Raw genomic sequence first — 18,195 nt, forward strand, 5'->3', positions numbered from 1 at the left:
CAGTACCTGCGAGGCGAGTCGGAGGTTTTCGGCTTACTCCTTTCGGAAGTTCTTCGTAGCGGGAGCGCGACGTGGCGGCAACTAACTTAACGGCCACCGCCCCGACATCCGACCGCTGACTTTCTTCCCCCTGTCATGTCTCGTTCTCAGCAGTCAACCCTCCCGCAGAAATCTCCGAACGGATTAACCATTTCCGTCCAGAAATAACGGAAACCAATCTCTCTCTCTCTCTCTCTCTATCAGCGATCAGTTTTTTTGGACATTTTTTGTCATCCACAAGACAGAACAAGAAACCGTTTGCGACTTTACTGTTCGGTTTACAATTCCCCCTCAAAATCCCAGAAGGGGAAATCTCGCCAGCTGGGGATTAGAGGAAGAAAGGCTCCGAGGTGGGTCCTGTCGGAACTCGGTCGAGTTTCCATCCCTTATGTCGCCGGCTATTGACATCTTAGTGGGGAGCACATTGTAAGAGAGGACGAGGCGGAGGTGTATAAGAGCTGAATCGATCTCTTCCTGTTATTTATAGAATGGAGAGTTCTCCCAAGACACCGGAGTCGAATGGAAGCGGCCACGGGCTGACCAATGCCCCGTCCCTGATGGAGATGCTGCTGGGGCTCCTCAGGGTTCGGGTCAAGCGCGGTATCAACCTCGCCGTCCGCGACGTCCGCAGCAGTGACCCTTATGTTGTTGTCAAGATGGGCCGACAGGTCTCTCCCTCCTAAAATCAAATAAGTTTCTTTATCATTCGCATTGGAAGATTTATTCTTTATCATTCGACAATATCATGCAACGCATTGAATGCAGATGTAAAATGAAATGCAGAGAATGAAGACGCGGGTAATCAAAAAGGATGTGAACCCGGAATGGAATGAAGATCTAACATTATCTGTTTCCGATCCTATCCAGCCAGTGAAGCTGGTAACCTATTCCTGATCCGTTTCGTTCATTCTCGTTGTTGATAGAAGAAATGCGTACGATCCCTACGGTATCTGATTTGTTTCGTTTGCTCACCCAATTTGCACCTTTTGATCCATGTATAGACTGTCTATGACCATGACACGTTCAGCAAGGACGACAAGATGGGCGATGCAGAGTTCGAGATCAAGACTTTCATAGAAGCGCTTAGGATGAACCTCGATGGTCTCCCGAGTGGGACGATCATAACGAGGATGCTGCCATCCAGGGACAACTGCCTGGCGGAGGAGAGCTGCATTATGTGGAGCGGAGGAAGAGTCATCCAAGACCTGTGCCTCAGATTGAGAAACGTTGAGTGTGGTGAGGTCAAAATCCAACTCCACTGGATCGATCTCCCCGGCTCGAAAGGTCTCTACTAGCTTCTTCATGGAGCTGTCCTTCATATAACCGATTTTTTGTGGATCAGCATCGTGTATCTTAGCCAAAATAGGATTGTAAAGTTTATGACTTGTCACATATTCCGAGATTTCCCTGCTTGGAATGAAGGCATGTTTCACAATTTCTTGTTGTTCAAGAGAAAAGGATAATGCATAAGCATGTTGCTGCACATTTCAATTCTAAATACGCTCTTCGAATGGAATGGTCGGTATCTATATCGTGAGGTCTGCATAATATAATGTTGAGTTTTCACAATGTTCGATGCGTTTGATGGTTGAGGATGCATTAAGATCCGCGTGTTGAGGTTCCCATTCACCATAGCAAGTTTCCTCGAGGACAAGTAACGAGGAAGGCCTCCCAATTTGTGGTTGCAGTCACTTGCTATACGGTTCTGCAATGCTTATGCACGCTTGATGAAAGGGTGGTCTTGCCTTGGCATATGTTGGTGCTGCACCAATAATGGGAATTTTGGTAGTTACGGCTTGAATCGGACATTCTACATTAGGAAAGACTCTATGGTCATGCTCATTAGGATTGTTATACTGAGTTTCTACCTGGTCCTCTTAAGAAAGGTTAGAAAAAATAATAATAAGTTTGCTCAAGTTTTAAGGAACTTTTGCTATTCTTCTCGAGATTTCTGTTGAGATCTTATCGGAAAGCCGTGAGATGTAATTTTCGCATTGCATAAGGTCCAAAATATATCCACATTGTATACTAGTTTTTCTCGAATGACTAGACCAGTTATGGGAGGGATTGCGCTTGGTTTTAGATTAGGAAACTCCAACCAATTACCCAAAAAAGAAAATGAAAACAAAAAAAAGAAGCAAATGATGGAAAAATCTATAATGGAATTAGCATATTTCTCATGGATCGGAAAAATGGCCCAACAAGGGCGGTCCAACCAACTAGACCCATTGGGGCAAGCTCACGAGACAAGGACTGGATTAAGGGTCCATTGAATTTTTGGTCCATGGGCCCTGATCGATAAACTACGTATTCCTGAGTTTTCTCATTAGATTAAGGAAAGGTCGGGGAAGCACTACCATTTTCAATTAACCAATGAAGAGGTCAACCGAACAATAACGGTTAAGATTTGGACCCATCATCCCGCAGATGGAGGTTCTCTCGAAGATGTATGTTGCGTTTGGTTTCAGAGTCAAAATAACTTTGATTTTGATTGTGGAAAATGACAAAATACTGTGTAGTGTGTTGAGTTAAAGTTAAAGTTAAAGTTAAAATTTTTAACTTGGAAAATGTGTATTCTTGTTGTATAGTAGATTGAGTTAAAATTAAAATTAAAATTTTTGTGAGTTTAACCTTAAAAACAAACTGCCAGTAATGTCTGTTTTTGGTCTAATGTATAGTTCTTTGCCTTAAAAGGCGTCTCTTAGGACAAAAAAAAAGATGATTGTTACTTTAATAAGCCGGTCAAACTCTTGTGTCCCTTCGATATTATAAGATGCATATTGTTCACCGTCGAAAGCACCGTTATCAGAACCGGACCGGACCGGCCGGTTCGACCGATCCGACCGGAAACCGGACCTATGACCGGTCCGGTTCGCTTAAAAACCGGAAATGCATAAAAAACCCGGTGAACCCAAAAAACCGGCCGGTTTTTACGTGAACCCATCGAACCCATTCGAACCGGCCGGTTCATGGGTTCATAAATTTTAAGCGGAATTCGACCCGAACTCTTTCCTCCCGACCCGAGCAGAATTGCAAAAAATCAGAAATCTATCAGAATGCAGAGCAGCAGAGTTGAATTCTGGAAAAACCCTAGTCGTCTTCTTCCCGAGTTCCTCACTTCCCCTTCGACTCTTCCTGTTGTTATTCTTCATTAGCTCATCTTCTCCGCCTCCTCTGATTCTTCTTCTTCTCTTTCGAAACCCCCTCGACTCGAGTGGAAATTGCAGAGCATCTTCGAGATTCTTCCGGTTGTTCTTCATCGGTTCGTCGCTCCTCTCCCTCTTCTCCTTTGCTTGTGGTTGTGGAGTAATTTGGTATTTTGATTCTGACAAGTTCTACTTCTCTTCCTGATGGTAGTCTGTCTTGGAAAATTGGGTGGAAAAAAAATCTCCATTTTGTTGCTGCCCTGTTCTTGAACACTTGTATGAGTTGTTGGTGTAAGGACTCTTTATCGGATACTTCTATCTTTTTGGGAGGCCTAATTTCTGCAGCTTCTTCTGTAACAGCTTTTTTTGTTCCTCCCCAATTGGCGATGATAAAAGAGTAAGCGGGAATCTGACCTCTGAAAGCTTAAGTAAGGTATTAAATTTTACTATTTTATAGATTATGAACTTGATTTCATGGCTGCTTCTTCCAGAAACTCGAACCTCATTATTGCGAGGGCAAGAGGTCTGGATCTTATATTGGATGATTTAACTGTCAAGTCACCCTGCAATTATAATAACAGATATATGGATTCCACATGCAGCAGCACATGGTAGCATTTGTCCATAGAATAATTGAATTAATTCTATTTGCTTCCATAGTCGAAAACCTCATCAATGATAATTGGGAAGAACTCCATTTCTCCACCATTTCTGCTTGAAATCTGATGAGCTTCATATAATTGAATGGGGCCTATTGCATGTGAGGTACCCACACATGGCATTGGATCAATGCTGCTATGAGGGGCCGTAGTCGAATTGATTTGGCTCTAGTGAAAGAAGCTTATTTTTTATATTTAGATGCATGCAAAATTAATAGATTGCACATGAAGCACTTATATATATATATATATATACACAGAGGGAGACTTTAACTGGGACCAATTACAAGATACATAGACGCTCATGTTAATGTACTACTTACCGGCTGCTGTATTGATGAATCACATAGCTTACAATTCCTTATTGATTGTTTTGTGAATGAGAGAAAAACAAAAAAAGTTATTTAAATGGAATTGTTGGTATTAAATTGGTGGTTGGTTTTGATAATGTTGCCCTTTATTGGTCTTTTCTCTTTCGAGCTATCATTTAGTCGCCCTTTATTGGTCTTTACTGCCCTGTTTTTCTTAATGTTGAGCTTGAAATATATTTTTTTTCATCATTACAGGTTGTTAGTTAAACAATGTATTCTGCTGGTGCTAGCAACAGCAACACACCCACTCCTACGCCATCTACTAGAGAATCCACCCCGAGTTCTTCTACTCCAAAAGGCATAAATAGAGGAAAATCTGATCCGGCATGGGCACATTGCAAGGAAGTACCGTCAGCAAATGGAAGGAAAGGGCTACTATGCTTGTATTGCTCAAAAGTTCTCTCTGGTAGCGGTATAAATCGGTTTAAACAACATTTGGCGGGATTAAAAGGAAATGCAGAGGCATGTCGGAAGGTGCCAGACGTTATTCGATTTAGAATGCAAGAACATCTGGTTGGGCACATGTTAGAAAAGAAAAGGAAGTATGATATGTTAGATGAGCAAAATCCATATGCTACACCCTCTGAGCATGATGAGGAGAGAGTAGAAATGACACATCTTCATTCAAAAGCAAAAGGAAAGGCAACTCAATCAAAGACAGCGATGCCAAACAAGATGAAAATTAATTCTTACTTCGAACCGAGAACAACACCGGGAGCTCAAAGGACACTCAAGAGTGTTTTGCAAAGCAAAGAAGTCACCGAGAAGTGTGATCTTGCCATTTCTAAGTGGATGCTCGCTACAAGTATACCGTTTAATACGGTTAACTCTCCTTATTACCAGCAAGCAATCGATGCCATTGCTAGCATGGGGGCAGGTTATAAAGGTCCGAGCTTTCATGATCTTAGAGGATATTTATTGACAAAAAATGTTGAGGAGGTAAGAAAGTATGTCGATAGCTACCGATCTATTTGGAAAGAGACGGGTTGCACGATAATGGCGGATGGATGGACAGACCAATGCAGGAGAACTTTGATTAACTTTTTAGTTTATTGTCCTAAGGGAACTGTTTTCTTGAAGTCTGTCGATGCTTCAGATGCTTCGAAAACTGGGGAGATGCTTTACAAATTATTCAGAGAGGTGGTCCTATTTGTTGGTCAAGAGAATGTTGTTCACTTTGTGACTGACAATGCCGCTAACTACGTGGCTGCTGGTCGTTTGTTGGAGCAGGAGTTCAGGACAATATTTTGGTCTCCTTGTGCAGCTCATTGCATTAATTTAATTCTCAGTGATATTGGTAAGTTGGACGAGGTGAGTGATATTGTGACTCATGCTTCGAAGATTACTAAGTATATCTACAATCATTGCTTTGCATTGAATCTGATGAGAAAATTCACTGGTGGACGAGAAATTCTACGCCCTGCTCCAACTCGTTTTGCCACTAATTTCATTGCATTGCAGAGTATTTTGGCACAACAGAATGCTTTGAGGGCTATGGTAACATCTAGTGAATGGACTAGTTCAAGCCATGCAAAAGAAAGTAAAGCAAAAGAATTTGTGAAACTGTTATTTGTGGATTCTTTCTGGTCCGAATGTGCAGCCATAGTGCAGATTAGTGAACCTCTTGTTCGTGTATTACGTATTGTTGATAGTGATGAAAGGCCTACTATGGGATTTTTGCTTGAAGCAATGTACAAAGCTAGGGAAGAGATGTTGAAAAGATTCAATAAGAGAAAGAAGAAGATTGAGCCGTATATCAACATTCTTGATGCTCGATGGGATAGGCAACTCCACAAAAATTTGCATGCTGCTGGGTATTGGTTGAATCCCAAATATCAGTATGACTTGACCGAGATGGAGAAGAATAGAGGAACGGTTTCCGGTTTGTTGGATGTGATAGAGAGATATTCCTATGGAAAGCCCTCATTGCAGACAAAATTAACAAGTGAAATGAAGATTTTTAAAAATGCTGAAGGTGATTTTGGACCAGTATCCGCAGTATCCGATCGCATCGTGATGGCTCCAGGTATGTTCTAAACACTAGTATTTTCGACTATTATTTCCTACTTTATTTGAGTTTGTTCATTTTCTTATTCTTATTTTCTTTATATATGTTTAGATGAGTGGTGGATGTGGTATGGCTCGAGTGCACCAAATTTACAAAAGTTGGCTATTCGTGTTTTGAGCCAAACTTGTAGTGCCTCGGGTTGTGAGCGGAATTGGAGTTTGTTCGATCATGTTCATTCTAAGAAAAGGAACCGACTTGAGCATCAACGGTTGAATGACCTTGTTTATGTCCATTATAATTTGAAGTTGCAACAAAGGTATATACAATTGCTTCTCTCCATTTTTTCTTTCTTACTTTATTAGAAATTTTGTCTCATATTTAGATATTTACTTTGTTTTGATGATCTGTTGCAACTTGCAACATATAAGTATACAAGAGATGTTTGTTTTGTAGGAACTACTTCAAGGGTAGAAATTATGACCCAATTGACTTCGAGAAGTTTGCTTCTTATTCTACATGGGTACTAGAGGATGAGCCACCGGCCCTATCAAATGAAGAATTGCGAACATTTAGACGGGATTTGCAAATGTGCATTCAAGAAAATGGAAATGATGGTACTAAATATTCTTATTTCATTCCGACTATTTTCATGATAGGTTGTATATTGTCATTTCATTTTTAGTAGTAATATTCCTCGTACAGATTCGTTGGATTTGCATTTGGAAGATGTTGATATGGATGATGAGGCTGAAGATAATATTGATGGAGGGAATGTCAATGACCGAGTCCAAGAGAATCCATTGTTTGAAGCTCCTGAAGCACCACATGATGCTGCAGCTGAAGACAATATTTGTGGAAATTATGGTGGAGATTGGAGTGCATGGAATTGCTAATGATATTGACCGATTAGTTAGTCCTTGTTTGGTTTGATTTATCAACTTGTGATGGTGAACTATGACTTATCTTTATTTTATTTTTTTTGTTAATTTACGTGTGAGATGTGTGAAGGTTAGATAGACACTTGTGTGCTAAGGTTGTTGTGGTCTTATGAGTTATAACTCATGTGTTGTATGTTGTTTCCAATCCATTCTATCTCTTTAGGCGATTTCTTTTGACATTGGAAAAGTTTTAACTCTTGATTAATTGGGCACTGTCAAATGACTATCAGTTCTTTTCTACGAGTCATTTACAATTAGATGCAAATAAATTTTTCTTATATTTTTTTGGACACATATTAATTATTATCTAATATATATTACCATTTTTATTTTTATTTTTTGTATTTTATATTATTTTCTTAAAATAATATATATATTTATTTATTTTAAAAATAAACAAGCGGTCCGACCCATCTAACCTCCGGTTGAACCCATAAACCCATGACCCCATGCCTCGACCGGTTCGATGTCCGGTCCGGTTCTAATAACACTGGTCGAAAGCCAGTAATGCAAGAGAAAATGTTTTTTTAAAAGTCCTAACAGTAAAAAAAAAGGTGGGATTTGCAAGAGATAAGGCACAAAAAACTGCAAAATGAATTAATTAATCACAAGTGCATTGCACATTTACATCTTTGCAGAACAGACAAAAAAAAGACCCCTTTGTTGCAATTCGTGCCAAATTAAGCACAATTTCTTAGGGCAATTTGATTTCCAATTTGAAGATGGCTTGAACATCTGACACACCAATCTCTGTCTCCCTTGGCCTTCATTCATTCCTGCCAAGGACAAAACCATCATCATTAACTCTAATGCATGCTTTTGTGGGTCTTTTTGTGATTTCTAGGGCACTAATTAATCTTAGGGCATTTTTATCCCTTCTCCCAAGATCCTAGCCTATCATTTATTGCCATGTCAGCTTTTCATCTGGGGTCTTGTTCCTATTCTTTAGGGCTTTGTCCAATCTTCCCCCCTTGGCTAAGGCCATTTGATTACAGTTAACAACTCATTTTTATCTTCTAGGTAGAGGTAACAGTTGGAAAATTTGTTTTTGTTTTGTTAGAGAAACTATTATTGATTAAATAGAATAGTGTTGTTATGTTTTCGTAATAATCAATCTAAAAATTCTTTTAATTCGAAATCCCATTCACAATAGTATGAAAATTTATACAATATTTAAAGACTAATCAATATATATGAGTGAAATTATAAATAAAGAAGATTTTTAGGAAAATTATTTGGAAGGATTTTGCATTTTTTATATAGAAAATAATAAATTCTTCCATATTAAGAATTTCAATTCTAACAATTTGCCTTTTTTTTGTTTGTCTTGGTGTTGGCCGAGTCATCATACTTTTTCATAAAAATTATAAAATCTTGCATAAAATTAAAAAAAATCTTTTATTCTTTTTAGTATTACTTAACTAGACGATAAACTTATGTAATTATGAGATGTGACAGTTGACAAACTACACTTCATGTAAACAACTTTATTTACCGTGCAAGAGTTTGAAGTCTACCACGAGCACTTTGCAGTTAAATGCATCCCAATATTAAAATAGATTAATATCAACCAATAAAAAATTTTCGCAATCTCCCTATAATTTTTTTTATTAAAAAAAAAAGAATGATGGGCTTGTGAAACCCATCTTGCAGATGACCATGTCCAAAACTTTAAAACCTAATGTACAAGAGGAGGGGCAAGGATCAAACTCTTTTCTAAAGAGAGGAATGAATCAATGTCTTTTTCTAAAGGAATAAAATGATTAATACCATATTATTGCTATCTCTTTTACTTTCCAGCTTTTTGTTCCTACTTGAGGAAATATCACAGGTGAAAAATGATAAAAGTTGCACCAAGAAGAGATAAACACTCTCCTTTTGATTGTGCAAGATAATTTATTTTGAAAAGCATCTCAAGCTTTCCCATTTTAAGGGGGAAAAAAATCAATTTACTTATGATTCTTATTTTTTAAATTATAAAGTGTTTTGGAAAGTATGTCTACAGAAATTTGCTAATAGAACTATACTATTTATCTACGATATAATTGACAATTTATACTTCGAAAGTCATACAATTTTAAAGTATAAATCACAATAATAATAAGTTCCAAGTTGTCCATTCTAGAAGCGGGCGTGTTCAACTAGTTTTATAAAAATAGTACTCAAGAAAACCTTCAATGAGATAAAAACGTAAAATAATTTTATTTTTATCTATTAAAAAAAGAATGAAAGAAGAGAAAAAGGGATGAAACTAAACATAGTTATGTCTGTATAATAAAAATCTTTAAATGATTTTTTTCACAATTAAATCCTTTTAATTTAACTGTTCAGTATTGAACTTCTGAAAATTAAAGAGTGATGAAGCTCATAATGGCAGAAATTTTTCAATAACATGATTGGACATCCTACGTTATTTTGTCTTTTCTAAATGTATCGTACTCGTATCGTATTCCAATTTATTTATGTCATTCTTTGATTAATAAATTCTTCAAACAGTCGACTGCATGTGGGTACTATCGGTCACTTTGCATACAAAATGACATGATACAATCGACAATATATACATACAGTCGATTGTCTGAAAAATTTAATTTTCGAAATACGATACAAATGAACTAAACTATGACATGTTTAGAAAATATATAATAAGACTGGAAGTCCAAGGACGCGACTGAAAAATTTTCCACAGGTCATAGATTATTTATCGATGGGAATCATTGCATGATTTTGATTGATTGACAGAAAGAGCTTTTGTTTGGCAGCAAAGTTAATTAAGTTTTGTAAAGGAAAATCCTTCTTCTTTTTTTTCCCACCCACAATTTCATTTTTTAGCCGCGGAAAGTCAGCTTATACTGCGGATAAAAAGCATTATTTCTCTTCCTTTAGCAGACAACCAAATACTTTTTGATTAATTACCCACACTTTGTCTAATTAGGGTCTGATCTTGATTAGAAAGGCTTTCCCATAACCTTAAACAAAACATAATGCTTAATAGACTAACTATATGAAAAAAAATAACGTAGCCGGGCAGCCCCTTCTCCCTAGATAGCTTCTTTCTTAAGAACTCGAGCTTATCAACACAATAGATCAAACTTTTTGTTACTTATCAAATATATTAAAAATAAATAAATAAAAGATGAACTTTTTGTTTGCACTAGCTATAGTGGATTGTCTAATTATGATTTCTATTAGTCAATTATTTCCAAAGCTTTGAAAAAGAAATTTAATCCCTTAAATAGCTAATGGCATGACCCATGGCTAATAATAAGAAGAACAATAAAAATAATAATCACTTAAGAGTTTGAAATCATTACTTATATAATTCGAAATTTGTTAGTAAACTCAATATATAATATCTACAAAAAAATTATGGTGGATTGTAATTATAAATCCTTTCGTTAACTTAATATCATATATATATATATATATGTCTGCTAAATAGCCTTAATTGGTTATATATAAGTCCTTTCATCCAAAACAATTTGGGAAAATAGCACCTCCTGTGTGCTAGATTTGGAAGGAAAATAGTAATTTGTACTATGACGTGCTAATTTTAAAAATTATGTTAGGGAGTAAAAATTGTCTAAATATTTTATTATGGAGTGCTATTTTCCCAAACAATTTTCATTTTCAAGCAATTGCATACACATGAATAATGTTGATTTTAAGTAACACTATCTTAATGAATATTCTTCTTATAATATCTCAGATTTTTTGTTTAATTTGTTGAAAAATCTACATTGGCATTAAATTTTCCCCCCTGAGTACATCTCTTCATCTTGGAATGATGATAATAATTGTAATAACAATAAATAAAAGGAAATTGGATCATATATACCATCTGTCCCAGAGGGGTTTTACCTATATTCCCCACACATTGGAATGATTCCTTTGTATTAAAAGAACATAGATTCAATACGCATAGAGCCATTCCAATTCCAACAGCAAAAAGGCGAATCCAAAGAAGAAAAAAGACAAATTAGGTACATCACATACATACATACATATATAACAACAAATAAGAGAAAAAGCTTCCGCACGATCAGAACATCAAAAGTAAATCGAAAAGGCTGCTTTGTTTGATGTTTAAATATAAAATTTTACTCTATTTAATGTAACTTTATTTTCCTTGAAATTTAATATTACAATCAGGACTATTTTATATTTTTATCCATTCAATAATAATATCATATTTTTTTAATTATTTTTTAATAATAAATTTTTCATCTACTTTCGCATCTATACATACACATATATATTCTTATTCATCCATACATTTGTCAACACTTGTAATCATTATAGAAAATCAAGTTAAGTCCGATCATGATCCAACTCGAAAATTAAAAGCAAGTTAATTTCTTTTACCATTGCATCCAAATGTAAAGCCCATTGCCATGGTTGCCCCACACCTATAATTCACGATTCTAGCTTAGCTAGCATTTACAATTAATTTCTTTGACCACTCCTCCAATCCTAAGGATATGACTTGGAGAGGAATATCCAGCACGAGAATTTACCCATGGAATTTCCAAATGAGAGAGAATTAATAGAATGTCTCACGTACAAATAATAGTTGGAAGGCGCTATTATATAGAGAGAGAGAGGAATTAATACATACTATATAGAAATATTTTTCTATTAGATATGTAAAATGAGATTTCACAGGTATATAATACTATCTCCTAAATCATATCAAATAAGATTATATTATGATATTTCTTTATTTCTCTTCAGTATTAACATACATATGTTCCTATATTGTGTTGCAGGTTTATCTTATTCTTTCTGTTTTTCCTGTGTGTACCATAATATCTCATTCTTTCTTCAATCATCCTATTATACATAAGTCGATAGTAAAATAAACCAAAAGAGCAAGTGAATAGTTACCACTGTGTTTCGACTAAGCAGACACTGATTGAAGATCATTAATTTTTAAGAAATATACTCAGTTTGTCAATTCGAAATTAAAAGGTTCTGAATTCAATTTTGACTAATCGGAACTATTTTATATTTTTTTTCATTCGATAATAATATAATATTTTTTAAATTATTTTTATAATTAATTTTTTAATAATAACTTTTTCATTTACTTTCGCATCTATACATACGCATATATATTCTTATTCATCCATACATTTGTCAACACTTGTAATCATTATAGAAAATCAAGTTAAATCCGATCATGATCCAATTCGAAGATCAAAGGCAAGTTAATTTCTTTTACCATTGCATCCATATGTAAAGCCCATTGCCATGATTGCCCCACACCTATAATTCACCATTCTAGCTTAGCTAGCATTTACAATTAATTTCTTTGACCACTCCTCCAATCCTAAGGATATGACTTGGAGAGGAATATCCAGCACGAGAATTTACCCATGGAATTTCCAAATGAGAGAGAATTAATAGAATGTCTCACGTACAAATAATAGTTGGAAGGCGCTATTATATATATAGAGAGAGAGGAATTAATACATACTATATAGAAATATTTTTCTATTAGATATGTAAAATGAGATTTCACAGATATATAATACTATCTCCTAAATCATATCAAATAAGATTATATTATGATATTTCTTTATTTCTCTTCAGTATTAACATACATATGTTCCTATATTGTGTTGCAGGTTTATTCTATTCTTTCTTTTTTTATTCGGTGTGTACCATAATATCTCATTCTTTCTTCAATCACCCTATCATACATGAGTCGATAGTAAAATAAACCAAAAGAGCAAGTGAATAGTTACTACTGTGTTTCGACCAAGCAAACACTCGACTGAATATCATTAATTTTTAAGAAATATACTCAGTTTATCAATTCGAAATTAAAAGGTTCTTGATTTATTTTTTCTGACGGAACTTTAAGTAATTTTTTTTTTCCCTAAAGCTCATTAAATTGAAAAAGAAAAAAAAAAAGAAGGAAAAAGGCAACCTCTGATATTGTGCTTTTGGGACAGCAAAGTTCTGCATTGGTAACTCACATCTCTCAAAGCTTAAACCCTTTACTCTCTCTCCTTTCCCACTGTAAATATTTGCAGAAACTTGCACTCTTCCATCTCCCCTCTCCTTCGCTTCACTTCACTTCCCATTCCCTCTGCAAACAACTTCTGCTGCAGACAACCTTCCTTCCTTCCTATCCAACATCCATTGATACGTACGGAAGACGGAGGAGGAGGAGGAGAAGAAGAAAGATGATAACGGGATCGGACTTCTACCACGTCATGACCGCGATGGTCCCGCTCTACGTGGCGATGATCCTCGCCTACGGCTCCGTCCGGTGGTGGAAGATATTCACCCCGGACCAGTGCTCCGGCATCAACCGCTTCGTCGCCCTCTTCGCCGTCCCCCTCCTCTCTTTCCACTTCATCGCCTCCAACGACCCCTACGCCATGAACTTCCGCTTCCTCGCTGCCGACACCCTCCAGAAGCTCATCGTCCTCGCAGCCCTCTTCCTCTGGTCCACCCTTACCCGCCGTGGCTCCCTCGACTGGACCATCACCCTCTTCTCCCTCTCCACCCTCCCCAACACCCTCGTCATGGGCATCCCCCTCCTCAAGGGCATGTACGGCCCCTTCTCCGGCAGCCTCATGGTCCAGATCGTCGTCCTCCAGTGCATCATCTGGTACACTCTCATGCTCTTCATGTTCGAATACCGCGCCGCCAGGATCCTCATCTCCGAGCAGTTCCCCGACACCGCTGCCTCCATCGTATCCATCCACGTCGACTCCGACATCGTGTCCCTCGACGGGAGGCAGCCCCTCGAGACCGAGGCCGAGGTCCGTGGGGATGGCAAGGTCCACGTGACCGTGCGCAGGTCCAATGCGTCCCGCTCCGACATCTACCGCACCGGCACCACCCCGAGGCCGTCGAACCTGACCAATGCGGAGATCTACTCGCTCCAAAGCTCCAGGAACCCGACCCCGAGGGGCTCCAGCTTCAACCACGCCGACTTCTACTCGGTCATGGGGAGGGGTTCCAACTTCGGGCCGGCCGACGTATACTCCCGCGGCCCGACCCCGAGGCCGTCCAACTACGATGAGGAGAGTAAGCCCAGGTTCCCCCACGGCCAAGGGGGTGGAGGCGGAGCCCAATACCCGGCGCCCAACCCGGGGATGTTCTCCCCGAAGAGCGCCGGCGTTGGCGGGGCTAATGGGAATGCGAGGAGGGACCTTCACATGTTCGTTTGGAGCTCGAGCACCTCCCCGGTTTCCGACGTGTTCGGAAACCACGAGTATGGAGCTGCTTACCGCAACAACACTGATGCTACAAAGGAACTGAGATTGGCTGTCTCCCCCGGGAAAGGTAAAAATAGCGCACTGTTTTTTGAAAGAACCATCGGACTGTTTTCCGAGAAACAAATCGGAACGGCCCTTATTCGGTTTATCGGATATCACTAACGGTCATTGCTGTTTTACGCTGCAGTGGAGAGCCACGGGGAGAACAACCGAGAGGGACATTATAACTTGGAGAGGAACGAGCTGAGCTTCACGAATAGAGAGAACAACAACAGCGGTGCCAGTCAAGCAGCGAAGGCGGGAGATGCCGGGAAGCCGAAGCCTATGCCGCCGACCAGCGTGATGACGAAGCTCATCCTTATAATGGTGTGGAGAAAGCTCATCAGGAACCCCAACACTTACTCGAGCCTATTCGGCCTCACGTGGTCCTTAGTCTCATTCAAGTGAGCCCCTAACCCCCCCGGGGAAAATTCATCGGATTCGACACGACCGAGTCGTTTTAGTTTCTGGTTTTTCTTTATTTTCAAGGGCTTCATCTAATTTCTTGCTTGAATGTTGGTGTTCTTCTGCTGCAGGTGGAATGTTGAGATGCCTGCAATAATAGCAAAGTCCATCTCCATACTCTCAGATGCAGGGCTTGGCATGGCCATGTTTAGCCTCGGTCAGTTTCACCATCTCCTCATTTTAATTAATTAATTTTCTGTAAATTCTTAATCACTTTGGATAATTATAATTATATCAATTAATTAAGTAAAAGCAGAGTGAGTTGAGGTCATGATAACTTTTTTGATATCTTCCAACAAGGCACGCACGCTCTTTCTGCCCCCGCATGGCTCCTGCTCTTCGCATATGCGGCTTTAGTTTAATCAATTGGAATTTGTTGTCGGTTCTAATTTAAAGATTATTAGTTTTTCGATATAAAACAGTGATACACGCTCTCACTTTCGAGTCGGATAAAATAATTAGAGGGAAAAAAAAAAAAAAACAGCTTTGCCAACTCTGGTTCTGTTCAGGGCACAGCTTTCCTCTGTCCCCTCTGATGTTTTATACTTCGCCTTCGAAAGCTGAAATCAGAGCAGTGGCGAGAAGTAAATCTCTTACAGTGGAGAAAAACGTGCAACAATTAATGTAGACGATGGTTACTTGAATGTCCAAGTCCAAATAATCCTCAAAATTTTCTCTCAAAAATCCGCAGCACCCGAAACATCGGTGAATCCTGGTCTCGGTATTCAATACGGAAACGGGGCTGCACCTAAGCTGCAGAGAAAATCCTGACGTAATTTTTTATGGGGTTGCTTGGGGACAGGACTGTTCATGGCATTGCAGCCGAGGATGATAGCGTGCGGGAACTCGACAGCGGCTTTTGCGATGGCTGTCAGGTTCCTAACCGGCCCGGCTGTCATGGCCGCTGCATCCATTGCCGTAGGCGTCCGAGGCGTCCTCCTACATGTCGCCATCGTCCAGGTCCCTCTCCTCACTTCTCTCCCTCCCAATTAATTAATTCAGTTCCAAGATCGTATAAGTTCTGTTTTTCAAAAAATTCGAACTTTCCATTGTATATTACGTTATTTGGATGCGTGTAAATTAAATTGTTGTCATGAATTGCTTGATTAAAATCTCATGGCCATGGTTAGGAAAGAGTTAACAATCAAAAGAACTTGGTATTTTTACATTACAATCCTGAAATTAACCTTTCAATTTGAATCTTATGATCACAAAATTTACAGTAATTCAATATATTCAATCAACACAACAATTTCATATTTTGACCTAAAATCCGAAAATAATCTTTATATTTTGTTTAATCTAATAATACTTAAACCAACCTGACTGTTTTGTTTGCCTAAACGGACGAAAAAAAAAAACAGGCAGCTCTTCCACAGGGAATTGTCCCCTTCGTCTTCGCCAAGGAATATGGCGTCCACCCCGACATCCTCAGCACTGCGTAAGTCTTCAGTTCAGATTGTTTTCTCATGTCGTGTTTTTTCTTTTTTGTAAATATAATTTTTTTGACCACATATTTATTGGTTTTTAATTAATTAACTGAAATTTGTCTCTGATTTTTGACTGAAAATTCTTTTATTGCAGAGTCATATTTGGGATGCTGATCGCTCTGCCCATAACCCTTCTCTACTACATTTTGCTGGGCATCTGAAAATCTGGGGGGAAAAAAAAGAATATTATTAGGAAAATTAAAAAAGAAAAAAAAAGGAAGAAATTTAACAGAGGTGATGGAGTAGTTGAGGAGTAGAGAAAATCAATGCCTTTTTTACTGTGAAATTTCTTTCCTTTTAGTGAAGAATTTGTAAAATTAAGTAAGGTTAGTCAATCAGGAAAAGAAAAAAAAGTGTGCTTCGTTTCTGCTCAGTTCACTTTACTTTTTTGATTCTGCGCTAACAAATTCTATCATGTGATTCAATTTGAAAAAGAGAAGTCAGATGAAAATTATCGATTCTTCTTATACGCATTAAGCATAGAAATGAAGTCGTCTCGACCAATGTAATAGTGTAAGATTCACATACGAGCGAGTAAATACGCCATTGAGCTGAAAGAAGAGTGAGACGCTCCCGAGCATGCAGATTGAACTACTTTTCACTCTTATCATCTCAAGCATAACCCCTTCTCCAAGTATCGGCAGACCTAACCAACGGAAAAGCTCTAACCCTACCGATGGAGCGGAGCTCAAGCTTGATTAGAGATACCGGTCGAGTCGAGCTCGAGGATGAAAGAAGATAACTAATTGAAAGCGCCATGACAAGAGCTGGGTTGGGCTCGAGCGGAACAAAACACGGCTCACGTGGCTCGAATTGCACCTCGAGTCTAGACTCATAGTCCATAGACTAGAATTACGACATACCCAGTAAGGCATGCATAGCTACAGCCCCCACAAAAGATCCAATGTTCAGCCCCGAAGAATCTTCAGGTACTGCAATGGAGAGGAATCTTGACTCCACCTGACTGGGTCCAATACAAACATATTCATGTATATATATAATTTATATACTGTTCATGAGGAGAGAACAGTGAACAACACTAAACAGCATGTTTTGTCAGCAACGCCAACAGGGGACAATAATATCACTGACAGAACCCTGCAGAATTGTGATGGCGACATTTGGGTTAAGGAGTTTTATTGCAAAATATTTTTCATAATACGCTTCTTTGCAAACTAATTCTCATAATAGATTTACATTATTTTATTTATTTATTTATATTCCCCAAAACAATAAGAAATATGTAACACGATTCTTCCTTTTTATGTATATTTCCAAAACATTTTAATTTGTTTAATTTAAATCCTTAACCCAATAAAGGATAGGTGCAAATCAAAAAGGCCATTATCATCCATCATTAATTAAATCCTTAAAAGTTTGCTCATCCGCAAATCTTTGAGGATGGGTATGTTCAGTTAAAAAAGTCAATGATGTAGGTTGATGATTAATTCTACTTTAATTCAATGTGTAGTCAACAATCAATTTGATTAATGACTTATTATAATTCCGTTTACCCACAGTTCATTGATTTTTAATCATAAATAATTTTAAAAATATAAAATACTAAAATGACTAAATAAAATTCAATAAAACAACTAAAATCATCTAAATAGTAAAAATAATTGAAAATTAAATTAACAAAACTAAAAATCCACAAAAATCGACTTTAATTCATGTTTTGACTCTTAAAAATTACGTCCAACATAGTCGAATCCGATTAATTTTTATGTAGATTTCGGTTAAATGAATCGAAAAAACGAGTAGAGTAAATGAAACATAAGAGTATCTTTAGGGGTACGAAA

The 18,195-nt window shown here is 37.8% G+C and overlaps 4 protein-coding genes across 4 annotated transcripts; all 4 read left to right on the top strand.

Moving 5' to 3' along the window:
- The first annotated feature begins 252 nt into the window (after positions 1 to 252).
- LOC116189001 (protein C2-DOMAIN ABA-RELATED 4-like) lies at positions 253 to 1,537 on the top strand. The gene is made up of 3 exons (XM_031518484.1): positions 253 to 707; positions 823 to 918; positions 1,041 to 1,537. The coding sequence occupies exons 1-3, from the start codon at positions 528 to 530 to the stop codon at positions 1,332 to 1,334; spliced, it is 570 nt and encodes a 189-aa protein (XP_031374344.1). The 5' UTR covers positions 253 to 527; the 3' UTR covers positions 1,335 to 1,537.
- Positions 1,538 to 4,425: 2,888 nt separating this feature from the next.
- Positions 4,426 to 6,252, top strand: LOC116188886. Its single transcript, XM_031518343.1, has one exon. It carries the CDS (start codon positions 4,426 to 4,428, stop codon positions 6,250 to 6,252), a length of 1,827 nt encoding a protein of 608 aa, XP_031374203.1.
- An 89-nt stretch (positions 6,253 to 6,341) lies between these two features.
- Positions 6,342 to 7,426, top strand: LOC116189535. The gene is made up of 3 exons (XM_031519233.1): positions 6,342 to 6,539; positions 6,677 to 6,837; positions 6,926 to 7,426. The coding sequence occupies exons 1-3, from the start codon at positions 6,346 to 6,348 to the stop codon at positions 7,114 to 7,116; spliced, it is 546 nt and encodes a 181-aa protein (XP_031375093.1). The 5' UTR covers positions 6,342 to 6,345; the 3' UTR covers positions 7,117 to 7,426.
- A 5,707-nt stretch (positions 7,427 to 13,133) lies between these two features.
- On the top strand, positions 13,134 to 16,766 carry LOC116189259 (auxin efflux carrier component 1-like). Its single transcript, XM_031518843.1, has 6 exons — positions 13,134 to 14,466; positions 14,587 to 14,842; positions 14,975 to 15,060; positions 15,706 to 15,863; positions 16,268 to 16,344; positions 16,488 to 16,766. The coding sequence occupies exons 1-6, from the start codon at positions 13,356 to 13,358 to the stop codon at positions 16,552 to 16,554; spliced, it is 1,755 nt and encodes a 584-aa protein (XP_031374703.1). The 5' UTR covers positions 13,134 to 13,355; the 3' UTR covers positions 16,555 to 16,766.
- Positions 16,767 to 18,195: the final 1,429 nt, after the last annotated feature.

This window comes from Punica granatum, chromosome 8, assembly GCF_007655135.1.
Source record: "Punica granatum isolate Tunisia-2019 chromosome 8, ASM765513v2, whole genome shotgun sequence".
Lineage (NCBI taxonomy): Eukaryota > Viridiplantae > Streptophyta > Magnoliopsida > Myrtales > Lythraceae > Punica > Punica granatum.